The 17075-nt window shown below is 37.1% G+C and overlaps 3 protein-coding genes across 3 annotated transcripts; 2 read left to right on the top strand and 1 right to left on the bottom strand.

The window, feature by feature from the left end:
- Positions 1–797: 797 nt before the first annotated feature.
- LOC120338926 (alanine aminotransferase 2-like) lies at positions 798–3604 on the bottom strand. The gene has a single exon (XM_039406939.2). It carries the CDS (start codon positions 3274–3276, stop codon positions 1732–1734), a length of 1545 nt encoding a protein of 514 aa, XP_039262873.2. The 5' UTR covers positions 3277–3604; the 3' UTR covers positions 798–1731.
- Positions 3605–5347: 1743 nt separating this feature from the next.
- LOC120339192 (uncharacterized) lies at positions 5348–8698 on the top strand. The gene is made up of 7 exons (XM_039407279.2): positions 5348–5586; positions 6036–6093; positions 6179–6225; positions 6725–6859; positions 7291–7418; positions 7567–7716; positions 8496–8698. Exons 1-7 carry the CDS (start codon positions 5425–5427, stop codon positions 8593–8595), a joined length of 780 nt encoding a protein of 259 aa, XP_039263213.2. The 5' UTR covers positions 5348–5424; the 3' UTR covers positions 8596–8698.
- Positions 8699–11207: 2509 nt separating this feature from the next.
- On the top strand, positions 11208–12053 carry LOC120341180 (putative methyltransferase DDB_G0268948). The gene has a single exon (XM_039409655.2). The coding sequence runs from the start codon at positions 11208–11210 to the stop codon at positions 12051–12053; it is 846 nt and encodes a 281-aa protein (XP_039265589.2).
- The last annotated feature ends 5022 nt before the right edge of the window (positions 12054–17075 follow it).

Raw genomic sequence — 17075 nt, 5'->3', positions numbered from 1 at the left:
CATTTCAAGTAGATACGCCACTGAATAGCTGTTAGCATTATCGCTATTTTTGGTCAATGAAAAAGTGATAACGATATGACTTCTGTATTTTCATGTAAAGGGGAAATTGAGCGTTTAGTAATTCGATTTAGGGGTGACGATATTAAAATATTTGGGAACCACTGGCTTAAGAGTTCTCGTTCTGTTCCTTGATAGACACGATGCCAATTCTGATTAAAATTACAACATGATGGAGCTTTATAAAAATTTAGCTGACGGCAGCACCTTGCACATCCAAACATTGACTCACATTTAATTCCAAATAATTTTTATTCATTATTTTTGTTTACTATGCAATTTATCTTGACTTTATCGCGTTTTTCTCACTTTATAATTTTTCTTTGGTTGTGTGTGTGTCAGGTGTGTGAACATGTACAATTTTTTCCGGGCAATATCTTCCCCCTTATATTCTGTACGTTTGAAACCTTGTCTGAGGTTTTGTTTGCTCTCCTCATTTCATAATCAGTATTTCTCTATTTGTTTTTATCAACCACTTTACTGCCCGTTGTGCGAATAACGGTGTCGAAATAAACTTACTGTCATCTATGTAATAAGAGATAACCAGATTTATCTTTGCTAATCAGCGTTGGATAGAACCCCAAACTGCGAGTCATGTAGCGCCACATGTCATCACTCGAGGCAGTCTCGCCGACGGTTTACAAGACTGAGTAATTCCATTTATATGACAGGGTCACTTTGATAAATGATACCCGAGCCTTCCATAAAATCTGATTCCTTAAGCCTGCCATACGCATGTGTCCATACTCTCACAGCATTCCTTCATGTCATGTAACATATTTCAAGGATAAACGGTCGCGGAATAAGTCAGAAAACTATAGAAATATCAAAAAGAGACGTTTTCATATTTGCATTGTTATTTCATTTAAACACAACACAGCTTCTAAGCCAAAATAGAGTAGGCTATACAACTTTTTAATGCACGCAACCATGTATGGATCGTCCTCATTAACACAATATATCAATGGTCCATACACAATTATGTATGGATAAACTTGTTGTACTTGAAATAAGAGAAACAATTCAATTGTTACAGCTCTTGATATTAGTTTTACTGATTTAAGTACTTTGATTGAAACATGCATAATCATACAGCATATCATAATTTCATGCAGTGATGCTCAAAGAGAGAAACTGCCGGTATTTACAAAATGATATATACAAACAAATGTCTTTTAATTTGATTTTTCAATTACATTAGTCAAATGGCCATTTAAAATCGCAAGAATAGTAAGCACAGAATATAAAATAATAACTTGGCACGAATAATTACATTTTAAGACTAGATTTCTTGACCAGAGTCATGCTGTTCAATAGTTTTAGAGACAAGGATACCAGCAACATTAACAAAACAAATAACCAGAAAATGGCAGTTTGAAAAATACAAGATTTTGAATGCTGATAAGAATTAATTGAATGAGGATTTATATATTTTAAATAATGCTGCTTAGGGACAAGGTAATGAGAGTTGTTCACAGCAAGTGGAAGCTAATAGAAAATTATAAACTTCATTTTCAACAAGAAAGACTTTTGGATAGGTGATTGATTATTTGTCTTTGCCACCCTGAATAATATAGGTAAGGCAATAATATAAAATCATTAGGATTGTGATATTTCCAAGTGCATCACTACAGTAAAATAATTCATCTTTGTGTTTAATATGTTTTTTTGCAATTATTTGTCACCACATTCTCCACCATAACGCTCAGTGAATTTTGTATGAAAGTCGTGGAAAAGTTTGAATAGAGAATCCATTTTCGCTTTAGGTGGTAGAATGGTCATTCTAAAATGATGTGTTCCTGGTAATTGGCCAAACCCGCTGCCAGGGACGACACAAATTCCGGTTTCTTCCAAAAGCTGCATAGCATAAAAGCTATCAGGAGCTTCACCTGCATCTTTCGCCGCTTCAATAGCTTTGGGTGGTATTGTAATACGAGGGAAAGAATACATGGCTCCTTGCACTGCATTGCACTTAATTCCAGGGATTTTGTTGAACATTTCAGCAGTTAGTTTGGCTTTGTCAGCAAGATCTGTCAAGTTCTTTGTTTTCTCTGCTATGAATTTTTCATAAGATGGTTGACCGGGAGATGGGGGATTTACAACAATATCAAGTGCAACCTGGCCTGTTACAGGAGGACAAAGGCGACAAGAGACCAATTTCCTGAGTTCCTCTTTGACTCCAGGATGTAAGTTGACTGCTTCCATATATCCACCACGAAAACCACATTCTCCCATATATCCTTTTGATATAGAATGAAATGATGCTAGTTCAACATTTGAACTAAACTCTTCGCCAAGGCTGAAAAGAACTTTTTTGAATGAATGGAAAGAGCAACCATCGGCGTATACATTGTCTTGGTACACTTCATCGGCCATGATAAACAGACCCTTGCTAACAGCAAAACGAATAACTTTTTCAATGTTATCTCGACTTAGAACTTGACCAGTTGGGTTTCCAGGGTTAATGACACACAAAACTTTAGGATTACAAGTCTTCTTTGCTTCGTTATATGATCTCTCAAGTTCATCAATACTCAGGGCCCAATTATTATCCTCATCCAAGTAGTATGAAATTTGATGAGCATCCAATTCTGATAATGTGGCAGAGTATAGAGGATATTGCGGAATAGGTATCATGACCCCAGTTCTGTTTTTCCCCTCCCCCGCAACAAGAAGCTTCAGCATTGCAACCACCCCATCACTTGCTCCAGTACACAAAAATATATCATTTGGATTGGCAGGAATCCCACCATCCCGCTTTTCAATATATGCGGCTGCATCATTGCGAACTATCTCAATTCCTTGACTCGCTGAATAAGCACCAATACTTCCGCCACCACATCCCCCTAGCAATCGCTTCGCTCTTTCCTTTGCATCACTGGGAAAGTCGTTGGATTTCAAAAGCTCAGGATATGCACATAACGCAACCACCTGTCTCAAGAATGTAACAGAGTTTTGACCCATAGCATGAGCATCTCCAATGTTTGCAGATATCACCTCAGTGAACGGTTTCTTTGCTCCCTCTTCGACTTCTTTCCGGAGTTGTCCTGCCCGAACCACAATGGGGCCACGGACGGCATATTGCACGTTTTTAATGTGCGGATTCATGTTATCTAACGTCAATATTTTGTTATATGCAGCCGAGCTACTCGCTATGCCTCGTTCGTTTGCCATGTTGTAAAAACTTCGCAACAAGTGTCTTTGAATCTTAATTAACATTATGAATGTTATTTATTATCCAACCACACACGACTAATCTTAGGTCCAAACGTAAAGCTACACAAGTCTAACAGGAATAATATAAACAACGCAAAACAAGAGAAACGCAAACACCCTCGCCTCGCATCACTGACTTCTGCCAGACATTCGCATTTCGCACACCTTTAGGATATGATTTAAGGTTAATTATCTGCTGATACTCGGCTAATTTTTCACTCTGTCGTACTCTGGGTTGCTGAACCTAAAATGGTTGCTATGTCGTACAGTGATATAGCCTACTTATACCATAATACTAATAATGGCCCGCGCCATCGGCAACCCACTGAACGGCTATTTATAAAGTTTCTGTAACTCGAAACGCGTCAGACAAGGACGTTCAGTTCTTCGATTGCCGATGTGGAAACCACAGATACTTATATGCCCACGTACCGGTATGTTGATTCGCACTGAAGCGACAAGTTTTAATTTCACACATAGGAAGTGCAAGATCGCTGGAATATTCCACTTGAAACTTGCTAACAACTGTAATAGGAGAAGTTCTTATCATTTATACGAGCAATGACTGCAACAATTCCCTGTCATAAAGAGATGACATCGCTTAAGGCGTCATATATAAGCCGCCTACTCATTCCATTTGTCAATCATAAACTAGCTGACAAAGCAGTTCGTTCGTTATTTCGTCACTACATATTACAGTAGAAATTGCATGACGTGATCGAGCATGGTCGGAAGTCACCTCGGTAACGAACAGGCGTTGAAAGATGAAAGCAAATGCTGCAGAAGAATATAATTGTTGGAACCGCGCGTCAACTCGCGACATTTATCGTAAAACAGTGATCCATGCCCCATTTCAAAGACTCTCACCATTTCCGCCACGTTAAAATAACTGCATCACAGGCAAATAATTGAACAAATCAAAGTCAATTCACTTTAAATTAATGTGGTCCCCGCGAATGGTATCTAGTAAAGGCCTTTGCTCGTGTTCATCCCAGGACCGACCTGTGACTAAGAGCGCAATAAAACCTGACGTGTAGAACAACTTATTGGTTCAAGAACGGTGTGCATTTTGTCATGCGATCAATGGAGTAGCCAAGGTGTATCACGCCTGAATATAACAACTTATGCTTTGTGAAATTTACTCCCAACCTTAGGTTTTTTAGTTCATGTTTCCTCCCCATCAGTAAACATGCATAGAGAGACGCGACTAGTGAGTTAGTGACTAAAATTGCTTCACGGAATTTCATAGTCTTTTTGGTTGCTCAAAGCAGGTCAAAATTTATATGATACAGGAGGATGTCATAATGCATGATGCTTGTAACTTTTGACTGCTATATATAGTCTTACCATACGTCCCGCTTTAGGCGGAACAGTTCCACTCTTCAACGTTTTGTCCCGGCGTCCCGACTGGCCAGCCAAAAGGCCCGCTTTGGCGTTCAGCCAGTGAGCATAATACACGAACATTACCAATTAGCATGTTCTCGATGCTGAAGGTGGATGCGTGGTTTTGTTTGTTTCGTTGTTTTCCGCTAACATTGTTGGCGGATAATTGCTACAATTTGTTATTTGTAAGGCCCGTACGCCAAGCCAAGAGGGTGCTTAACGTTAAGGTGAATTCCTTTCTATTTTTCTAACTGAAACCTATATTTAGACAGACAGCGCATGAACTCTCGATGACAATATGGTCAGTGAAGACAGCCGGGATGTGATGTATACCTCTATTGTAAAATCGGTAAATTTAAAGTTGAAAAAAATCAAAGCTATGGTCTTTAGAGGCGTCCCGCTTTAGGTCACAAAAATATGGTTACCCTAGCTATATACATCGAAGTGAATGCCAGCAATGCCTCTCTCTCCCGTATTTATTTAGGCGAGATTAATTATCGAGTTTAACGAATGTATAGCAAAAACATTGGCATTTCGGATATAATTCATTTTGACTGTCTTACTCATGGAAAGTCTTCACTGGTGGAAAATACAACTGGAAACTCATTCAATTACAGCATGCCTTTGTGGCGTCATAAAATAAGAAATATTTTGTTACCAAATAATCGACGTTTTCTATGTATACATTGTAATGATTTCAGTTCACATACCGATTAGATTTAACTGTCGAACTTGGCTTCGACATGTATCCATCATTTTTAGCGGAGAATGGGCGCTTGTTGTAGTTCAGACTTACGAGAAAGAAGAGGGCGGCCAAGAACTCATCAAGAAAAACCCAAGAAAACCAAACCTTCCAGGCCACGCCGTAAAAACAAGATAAAACAATCGCCCGTTAAGATCATCGTCACACCGCCTACCCCAGAGAAAAAGGTGAATAAGCTGCGGTTAGTTATACAACGCCAATAATATGATTATTAATACATATTTTCATACTTCAGGATCTGCTTGAAGAATTATCAAGTATAAACCTAATAGGAAAAATGGTCGCTAACGGTACTTGGAGTAAAACATAACTTAGTAGCCACAAATCTAGGATCTTTAAGGAAATGCGTTTATTTTTTCCTTTTTGTGTAGAAAATCGGGACACCGCCTAATCAGATCACCGCATGTACCAAATAAAGTAGGCCTATGGAATTAGTTACCAGGTAAACGTCCTAAGTTAGATACGGGCAAGCAAAAGGCCTATGCGTAGAAATCTAAACACCAACGGTCCAGCAATATTCGTAACTGGATTCGGAGCTGACAACTCTATGATAATTATTTGGTCAATACTCATTACCAAGACCTATCACGAGGTTAAAATTTGTTTTACGTTGTAGTTCCGCTCAAGCGAAACAGATATATCAGAAGAAAACGCAACTAAACAAGATTCAAAAGGTGACATGGCGTAGTTTATTGATACTTTCATTATGTGTAGCTGTGCATCCTTTCCTTATAGTTTGTAAACTATTATTTTCTTTAGAAAAGAAAACAAGCAAAGCGATGGATGACGGAGCGCCGACGAGTAGTGTATGACCCTTTCCATATATTTTATAAAATTGATCAAAAGGGAAGTTTTTATTTCAAGACTTATATACAAAGTTTTATAGTGTCAAACTTCTGACCAGAGTGAGTAGGAATAATATTTGTCAACATACAGTAATAATTATGTAATCCCAATGTCGGAAATTGTCGAAATCGGGCTTCGGAAATTATTCTTTCAATTCCCAAATAATGCCAAAACCAAAGCACTCACCTGAAGACTTCTTGGAATAAGACTGGGAGTAAAAAATATCACGTAGCCTACGTGAATGCTTCATGCCGCTCATTGTATAAAAATTGACGAAACTTACGGTCATTCCAGACCCAGTATAGCTATAGCTGGCCAAATGGCCGCTCAAGACTTGGTTATGACATTGTTGCATCGAAAACGTGAAATTCAAGATCATATAAATTGATACCCCAAAAAGTTGCAAGTTTTGTTATGCAGGAATCATGAGCTAATCCCTCAATTTCATATACTTTTCAGAATTCTGATTTTAATCCTGCTATGGACAGATTTCGGGCCCTTCGTGGCCAGGAAGTATCTGGCATGCGCAGAGCTAGTCATGCAGGTTTCGACTCTCATCGCATGGTGAATTTAGCAAGACGTCAATCTCTGCCGGTAAGTCCATAGTCATAAAGTTGCTACAATATTTAGTGATGGGAACATTTGTTACTTGGAAATTTTACTTCCACGAAGCATGAAATCTAAGAGTTGTATTAGTATCTAAGCTATAAGACACCTTGCATCTTTTTCATTGGTGCATATATCTGACACTTATTACTATTAGTTTGGAAATCCTGTGCCAAGCGACGTAGATTTCTATATATAAAAATCAAATTTTGATACTTTTGTGTGTGCGCCTGCTGCGTTTAAAAAATAATTATATAGAATATTCCTATCATTCCAGACAATATTAATTTCCAATTTTCTTATTGTTTACCGAAACGGGAATCTACCTTGGTTGAGAAAATCTCGCGCCGACAATGGTTCCGAGTCATAGTTTCTACTGTGAGCAGGTCAAACTATATGCAATACTATTCTTTGTTCAGGCTCATCTTCTTGTGCCGGACGACTCACAAAGAAAACTGCACAATAGTTCAGCCTGTGTTAATTTGATCCAGGAATTCCATTCCATGAAAGTTGTAAGCAAAGATGGAAGTGAACATTATATGGACGAGTGAGTTGCTCAAACTTGTTATATGCCGTGGCACACACCTGTCCAGTACCCCGTTACGTTCAAAAAATTTGGCTCGCGAAAGGGCTACAATTGTGTATAGCAGGCAGTTATAGAGTTATTGTTGTAGTTTCACTGTTGTTCTCTTCAGAAAACTTCAAAATATTCTGCGGCAATTGAAGAAAACTCCGAGTACTCAAGTTCAACAACAGGATACTCATGTCGACGATGAACTCTTCACGCCAGATGACAATGAAGTAAAAAGATCATCGTCCCAAGAGAATGTTAAAAAATTTGACGAGTAAGTTTTATTGTGATGCCATATGAGTAAATCAATAGTGCGCGCAGCTTAACTGCAATAAATCCATAAATGCAGTTATAATAGTCGTATTTATTATGTGGAGAAAACTAGGGTAGAGACTAGAGATCCCTGATTTGAGTCAAGTGAATAACCCAGACACTTTCCTCACCGATCATAAAAATTGTGAAAGCTTCATCAAACAGCAGAATATGTTTTTCTATATTTTTATCCGGGGTCTTCCTCGGTGCCGAGCTATTTTAATCTATATGAAAGGTTTTATCTTCAATTTCTTAGTACACAGTCTGGTAGCAATGTACACAGATATAACTGAAACCCACTTTGTAGTGATCGTACCGAAAACGAAGATACAATAAAAACATTTATTCGGCACGAAGTGGAATTACAACTTCGTTGGGGCGAATTTTTCGTACGGAAAATCGCCCTTCTCCTCAACTTATTGGACAAATCGATTACTTTTCAAATTTTCTTTTGAGTTCTAGGGATCCCTTATTTGACCCAAGTTTTCGCTATTCCATTCATCGAAACACTGCTTTTTATTCCGCCAAGCGTGACCACCTATGTCACGACTGTTTTTGACGTTTTGGTTTGGGAACTCGGCGCTCAGTCATATTTTCGTGTGAGTCGCATTGGCCAACGGCACTGCAGTTAATAATTGAACCTTCGTGTTTACATATATGAGCATGTCTCTCTTTTGACTTAACCTTCCCACTTTGTGGTTCATATCGGCTTCGCTTTTATTCTATTTAATATTTTAACAGTAAAGCCGAAGGGCGGGATAAAATGAGAAGAACAAGTTCCGACACCAAAGTCGGAGCTGTTGATATTGCAGACCCAGAGGGAAGCGACGAAGAAGAATGAAGAATAACAGCATATTGAGCTTTAATTTACTTTCACTGTGAATTCACGAATTTTTAACATAGAAATATTTGCATAACTCAATAGACTTCTTGCTAGGGAAAGAGGTATGTGTCACAATCGTGATTATGAATGCGACAGAAACGAATAATTGGTTACCTATTTACGTATTTGACCTGGAATGGCAAAAGGGCGAAAAATCGTGCTCGCTCATATGATTAAGACGCTTTAATGGTTTTCCTCTCTCTAATAAATAAATATAAGGTAAGAATAAATGTACATATATAGATATAATCGAATGCGCTTTACACATACACTCAATAGGGAAATTCCATTCAATTTGTTGTTCGGAGAGGAACGTGAGCGATAAAAGCTCCGAGAGAGCTTCCACTCCAATACTATTGGGAATCATTCAGAGGGCTATTAAATAAGCTGATGGGCTTTTAATTGACTGGATATCATATATAAATCATGCGCACAATTAGTCACCAAGTCAAGCAAAAATATGGTAAACATGTGTCAACGAAAAATGGATGGAGTGCCGTTTATTACTGGACACATATCGGCCGTACATAAATTGCTCCTTTTTCATAACCACATGCCTAATTAGGTGTTAGCTGCTTCGCGTATTTATTTCATGTGCTTGTGTGTGTACTTGCAGTGCAGTTTGTTGTAACGCAAGAGATGAAAGGTTCGCTATAGTTCCGACCGTGTCGTAGATACAGAAACGTATGACTTAGTTCCCATTTTTCATAACGACGTATTAGTGAAGAAATGATATTTGATTGTGAAACCCAATGCATTTCCGGTGGCGAAAATGACGTGCTTGGAGGTCTGTACCCTCTTTATTAGATTCGAACCACTGCTGTGCGTAGTATTCTGTTTATTTCAATTCTTATGGGATTTAATTGCGAATGTTCCAAATCAATTTTGTTTCATCTCCATGTGTTCTCGAAGTGGTCCGATACGTTTCTTTTTCCCTTCGTCCCATACTGGGTCTTACTATGCAACAATTTGGACGTTGTCATACAATAGATACACGGATCGTTCAAGAATTACCGATATATGTATATATATCATATTTCAAGTTACCTGTTTGGTAATTACACAAATATCGCTCTCCTCATTATATTTGTCTCGCTTTGATTGAAACCGAAGCGAAGCGACACAAGCGAAACTATTATGTATAAACATACCGAGCTCTGAAACAGATTAGCCCCACTGCTGGACTGAAGTATCGCCCGAGGACGTAGATTATTTTTTCTTTCTACGTATGCGGATCAGAAATTTTTCCAAAGCTCGGATCAGTGTCTAAAGACACGTCATATCGGTATAACGTGGAAAGGCGAGAAATAGTGGTGATATATTTTGATACCGTTGCTCGACGTTCACGCAATATGCCTGTAGTGTGGATTATTACACTCCACAGTAGCCGATGTCAGACGTTTTTTCCGCACATAAATACCTACCCGCCAATTCATTGCTGTGTGTGTGTCGTAAACAGATATAAGTGTCATACAAGTCATTGGGGTTAAAGGTTTGGAGAAGACCAAAAACGAAGCAAATTTAGTTGATGATCCGGCAGTGACAGGATTTCCTAAAAGCAAGTCAAGTGTAAAAGAATCAGAAATGAATTGATTTAATCTTCTTGTCGTATAATCCAACAGAGTGTAGACTAATCTAAAGGCCCTACAGGGGGTAGAGAGCAGCAACAAGCAAGTTCGACATTATTCTACTCTCGCAATAGTGTAAACATGCTTTTAATAATGTAATGCAATATTGGCAGGAATATGTGTCGACTAACAAAGTACAATCTTCTGTGGCAAGCCAAAACATTCCTACCAGTACTCTGCGTTTGGGCTGTTAAAATTTTGTAGTCTTTACTAAGAAAAATATCCATCCCATAATTTAAAATCCTCGTTCATGGTTGTAGTTTTTTCCAAGAAAATAATAGCGAAATATGCCTAGTAACCCACATTATCTCTAATTATACCAACATCAAGTATCCAGCCGCTCTAATTACGAAACGATAATGTTATAGCTCTTAAAACAAATCTTCAATTAAATGGTCGTTGACGTAGCAACTAACTTATCAATCGGGTTAGGAACCATCAATAGACCGTTACACAGCAGTTGAAAACGACATCACCAGAGTAGTTATATAGCAAGGAGTTTCGATTACTCTCAGCGCGGTAGCATGACAAAAACTGATATTATTCAGGAAACAGATGCAGCCGAGAAGGTTGAGTGCTTTGACGTCGTATCAAGTGGTGTTCTATATATGATAGTGAGAATATCGGCATCATAATTCACTACCGTCGTACAAAGCTAGTACACATTTTGGATCGTTAATAGAAAGCCCTATCCACTAAAATATGAGATTTGGAAAAACAAACCTCGCCGCGTTTTGAAATAAAAAAAAAATAGTAATTAATCTGCATTCTCTACCCCAACATTGACTGTATAATTACTATTTTTATTTGAGCGGTAGCGGGAGTGTTTTTTTCAGCAGGCCCGTCTACAAAAGGTCACAAATTTCATATAAATTTTTAAGGTGCACTATCACTATGTTTACAGATACCCGGTACCGGTAACGAAGTTATAACTTTCACAAAATGAACGAATATAATAACCGAGATATTGTTACATGTTACGCTAAGAAACGAGAATGGGCAGAAGCAGTGCCGGAGACAATTATGCATGAGCTGCGAAAGAGTTGCAATATGCCTGTCGAAGAAAATATCCCATTTCAGAAGATGGTAGACGCTGGATGTGGAAGTGGAAGATCAACGCGAATCTTCGCGCCGTATTTCCATTCAGTTGTCGGATTTGATATAAGTCTGGAACAAATTCAAATGGCACAAGAATCAGAACAGAATGATAACGTAACGTATGTGACCGGAACAGAAGACAATTTTCCATGTGAAAACGAAAGCGTAGACTTGGTTGCAAGCTCTTTTGCTATTCATTACATGGACACAGAAAAATTTGTTGCCGAATGCAAGAGGGTGTTAAAACCCAATGGAATTGTAGCTGCGTATGGTCTAGCGGTTTTGGATCTTATACTTGACGATTGCAATGAGAATATTTCTCTGTCTGGAATGGATATTTATAATGAATACTACCTGAAACCTCTTACTGAATTCGTTCACGAATTGAATCATCCACAAAAGCACGCCATTGACAAATATCAGTCAATTTATGATAGCATTACTGGAATGAAAAAGTGGAGAAACGATATTGTAGAATTTGACAATACGTGTACTCTGAATGACCTCAAGTCTCAATTCCAGTGCATTCCTATCTTTCGCAAGTTCCATGAAAGTTTTTCTGAAAGCCCGATTGATATTTTGTGCAAAAAGTTGAAAGAGTTGTGGAAGATGAAGGAAGAAAACGATGCAGATGTCAAAATCAAATTGACTTTTTCTGTGTTCATCGTATTTTTGAAACAATTACCCTGAATTCTTTGCTGTATCTTCAAGGGAGGATATATAAAAATAAAAAGGCTTATGGACTAAATTTACGCAAACTAAGTTAAAGTTCTAAGTTAAATTTGTGAAACTCATATTTGCTGAAATTGACGCATTTCTAGCTTTTTCTGTGAACTACATCTCTGAAAGTTAAGTTCGTATTATTGCGCAACACTTTTTTTACTTTCACATATTTATAATCATTATTTTTTTCCAAATTCTTTGACTGTCTTCGTTGCTCACCGGACATCGCATATTGATATCTAGACGACTATAAGTATATTATCATAGAAAAATAATAACGCTTTCGTATGTATATGTATAACTGTACTCCAGTAAATAATTACCATTGAGCGCATACGGCTATGGTATTGCTCTCAACCTTTTACCGACTGGGTACCACTTTAGTGTTTTACTCTGGCGGCGTACCGCCGATAAAGCCCCTTTTTTTTGGGTGTGGAACAATGTCACAAGAAACGCACTATGTGAGTATTTTATGATGTGGCACTCTATCCATTTTAGAGCTTCGTGCATAGTTTCAACGTATAAATTATATGTCGTAATAACGTAATAATTGCGTGTTAACTCACGAGATGATTTGCGTCGTCTACCGTAAGAGCTGAAAGGCTTCAATTATCGCAAAACTCGGCGAATACACTTTGATTGGTCGATTTGAAACAAGAAACTCGATGTCATCATCAAGAGTTACGTCTTAATTCTGTAAAAATATTACAAAAATTTTGTCATCCATTTCAAGTATGCTATACTTCTTTATTATAGAATCAATGTAGACCAAAATGTTGTATTGGCAACTCTTTTAGTTGAACTAATTAATCCGTAAATGACCCATTAGGATTAGGTGACGAATAGATTTGAAATTCAAGTTCCATTCACGGTTGCTTTTTTAATTTCCAAATCAATTTTGTTTCATCTCCATGTGTTCTCGAAGTGGTCTGATACGTTTCTTTTTCCTTCGTCCCATACTAGGTCTTACCTTGCAACAATTTGGACGTTGTATATTACAATAATAAGTTACGTTACGTATTACGTTGTATATTACAATAATAAGTATATTATCATAAAAAAAAAATAACGCTTTCGCATGTATATGTATAACTGCCCTCCAGTAAATAATTACCATTGAGCGCATACAGCTATGGTATTGCTCTCAACCTTTTACCGACTGGGTACCACTTCAGTGTTTTACTCTGGCAGCGTACCGCCGATAAAGCCCCTTTTTTCGGGTGTGGAACAATATCACAAGAAACGCACTATGTGAGTATTTCATGATGTGGCACTCTATCCATTTCAGAGCTTCGTGAATAGTTTCAACGTATAAATTATATGTCGTATTAACGTAATAATTGCGTGTTAATGATTTGCGTCGTCTACCGTAAGAGCTGAAAGGCTTCAATTATCGCAAAACCCGGGCGAATACACTTTGATTGGTCGATTTGAAACAAAAAACTCCATGTCATCATCAAGAGTTACGTCTTAATTCTGTAAAAATATTACAAAAATTTTGTCCTCCATTTCAAGTATGCTATACTTCTTTCTTATAGAATCAAGTAGACCAAAATGTTGTATTGGCAACTCTTTTAGTTGAACTAATTAATCCGTAAATGACCCATTAGGATTAGGTGACGAATAGATTTGAAATTCAAGTTCCATTCACGGTTGCTTTTTTATCATGTGTTTGTGTTGTTTAATATAACCCAACCTGGACAAAAATCTCAATGTCTGACGAAATCCATGCTTTATAGAGTTTTACAATTGCAAGCTGCCGTGTGTGCGGTCATTTGTTGTGAAGGAAACCAAATTGTACAATTACTTATAGAAAATAATAAACAGTTTTTACACAATATGTATAAATATATAAAATAAATATATCGTTTCATATGGAAAGCACTGTGATTTTTCAAAGGGCTGCAGTAGTTTCTGTGTGGATTACACAATTAAGGGATTTGTTAGTTCCAGAAAAAAAGGAAAGACATCATCACCCCAGCGCAAATAGACAACTGCAGCTCAACAACGGGTAATTTGACCCTGGCAATGCAATTCAGATAAACTTGTGTTTATCCCACTACGGTTTTTTCGAATAAAATTAGCCAAATATGCCTAAGGCATTTTCGGGATTACGGATTAGACTGTTCCCATATTACGTGTATATTTTGAGATAGCGATGTTCTTTCTTTAAGTAATTTCCAATATTCCCCGTTAATTACTTATTCATTGCAATTCAAATAATAATATATTTATATCTGATAGGTTATTCAATATCCATAAGAAAAGTAAGCGACACTGACAAGGCCTAACTATGACTTTGGGGGGTCCTAAGCTCTTGAAACTTTGTTAACTATATGCATTTTAATATTATTTAATTCCTTTGAATTAAAAGTATGTAAATTCAATAAATTGATCAGTGCCCTATTTCCTCTGATTGTGATTTGTCACAACAAGTCATAGGGTGACCGTACATCTTGAACCCACGTACATTTGAACCAATACATTTGCACCCGTATATCCGCGGGTTCAATCTATATGAGGTTGCTAAAATTCATTGGTTAGTATGGATTCAAATATCCGTAAAAAATCCATAGGTGCAACAGTATACAGGTGCAATTGTCGTGGGTTCAAATGTACGTGGGTTCAAATGTAATGGAACCAAGTCATAGCATTGCTTCTTTGTTGACCGTTCTTTGTATCGAGCAACTTTTGACGTGTTTCGGCCTTCGTTTGAGAGATGAGAATATAGTGCTTTTCATGTTTTTGCAGAATTACGGATTTGGATTTCAACCTTCTAACTGGTATTAAGATTTAGGTGTATATTTCCCTATATTTGTTCGGATTCAGCTCGATCGTGCAACAAAACTACACACAAACATTTGGCATTATAATATACTGTGTGCTTATTGACCTCTGGAGGAGTGAGTTGGGGTTTTACTCCACCAACCGCTCCGCTAATTTAAGCAGTTTTAAGGTTAGAGGAGTAAAGTTTTTCAAATTTAGAGAAATTTGTTTATTTTATCGTATTCAATATTTTCCCCAATCGATTGTTAATGTTTAGGACAAGAATTAATAGCCCGATTAACAATTTGAACAAATATCAGACCTGTTTCATTATGGAACAAGCCTTTATAGTTTCAAAACGATTTGAAAATGATTTATATTTTAAAATCGAATGTCCGCACAGGCCCCTAAGGCATCGTTGCACTTATTGCTTCGTTTCAGTGGTTTTGCGTGGTATTTGTCAGATTTAGTCAGTACCCGCAATTGGCACATGGTCAAATAGTTTCAAACACCCAAACCAGTTTGTAAGCGTCAACTTTCTCAAAATAAGCATCAAAATTTTCGTAATAGTAAAGTATAATAGGAATTTTTCCGGGGTCAAGGGTCGAGAAGTCCATTGATTTAGCTTCAACGCTTTCAAACATTCATAGAGAGGTTTAAGATTATACTTGAGAAAGAAAAATAAGCGAAAATTTATTTCAACATGTCCAATATTGAGGTCTGAATCGCCTAATCAATTTGAAATGTTTTATTGAACACTGAGGCACCATTGGAGATTTAGGTATGGGAATTTCTGTGGTGCCCTAAGCACGTGCCCAGCCATGAACACTGGTCAAAATGATGAAGTGCTTACAGGCGAATCAACGCTTTGGTGGATTCGGAATGATCAAGAATTATATTAATTCTTAAGAAAACTGTACCTGTATTCAAACCATGAGCAATATTGTAATACACGATCCTTTTTATTCTTACTTACATGATTACCGTGACAGATTGCCAATCTATCGAGGTAATATATACGCCAATATTTTATTACTGATGTAACACATATTTCTGCGGAACTTTAATTCACGTATATAGGATGAATTGATGTAACACGAACTAAGAGTTTATCAACTCTACAGTGAAATATCCGCTTAATTGATTATTTAATTCATTTCATTTGTGTGACGAACTTTAATGACAGATCGATCGATCTGCTTATTGGATACGGCAGTGTATATAACAATCGTTTTAATATTATGTTGTATTTCTTGTTATTCTCCTCCTTCGTCATGATGAAATCGCTTTTCTCTTCGAATACTGGACCAATTGCTTTGAAATTTTCAATGGTTACAGATTGTTTTTTTTTGCCAGAAGGCTATTACTTTTACTTATTTCAAGAATTTCTGTGGACTTCGAGAGATTCGTTTTTTATGTGTCAAAATAAAAAATAGCGACACCTTGTGACGTGTCCATATATTTGAGCATAGCTCTCTTGTTTTATCATTTCACATGTTATCGCGTATCAGCGTTTCTGTTTCCGGCAAGGCGAGGCAAACGAATCAATATCGGACGTTGCTTTACGCGCATTCGATCTGCGACTATAACATCAGTTTTACTGGGTTGGGACAATATATTTACAAATAGGTAATATATGCCAGATTTAGGGGGGCTAAAAAGGTATATTGTAGAGTACGATTGCAAACAAAAATGAATGTGAAGTATGTTTATCGGTTAATTGAGTAGGCGGTGCGTTTTGCATTTATCGTCGAGGTAAGGTTATAATTAGAACTTATAACGTTGTCTATGAAGCACTCATCAGAAACTGATTCTGCATTTCAAACATTCCAACTTTCCGATTGTCCAAATTTTATTCGGATACATAATCGGACATTTGAGACAAAGTATTTAATATTTTGATTTGCACAAATGTGACCACTCATTTATAAAGTTTTCACCACAAAAATACTGCAGATACTGACTGGTTTTTGGTGACCATATAGGCATATTTGGAATAGAAAAGGGAGGGGATTGAGAAAAATCCAATTTCCAGTGTTTTAAATTACTTTGATGACTTTTTAAAACTTGTAATCTAATAATATATATATTTAATCAAATTACAAAATATAAAGTTACGTATGTACGACATCCAATTTTTGTTATTCGCAAAAGTACTATGAACGAATTTAGCAGCAGAGATGCTGCAATAAAATACTCCAAGACATCTCCATTGGATACTGC

Source organism: Styela clava, chromosome 1 (assembly GCF_964204865.1).
Source record: "Styela clava chromosome 1, kaStyClav1.hap1.2, whole genome shotgun sequence".
Lineage (NCBI taxonomy): Eukaryota > Metazoa > Chordata > Ascidiacea > Stolidobranchia > Styelidae > Styela > Styela clava.
This window is presented reverse-complemented; position numbering and strand designations above follow the sequence as displayed.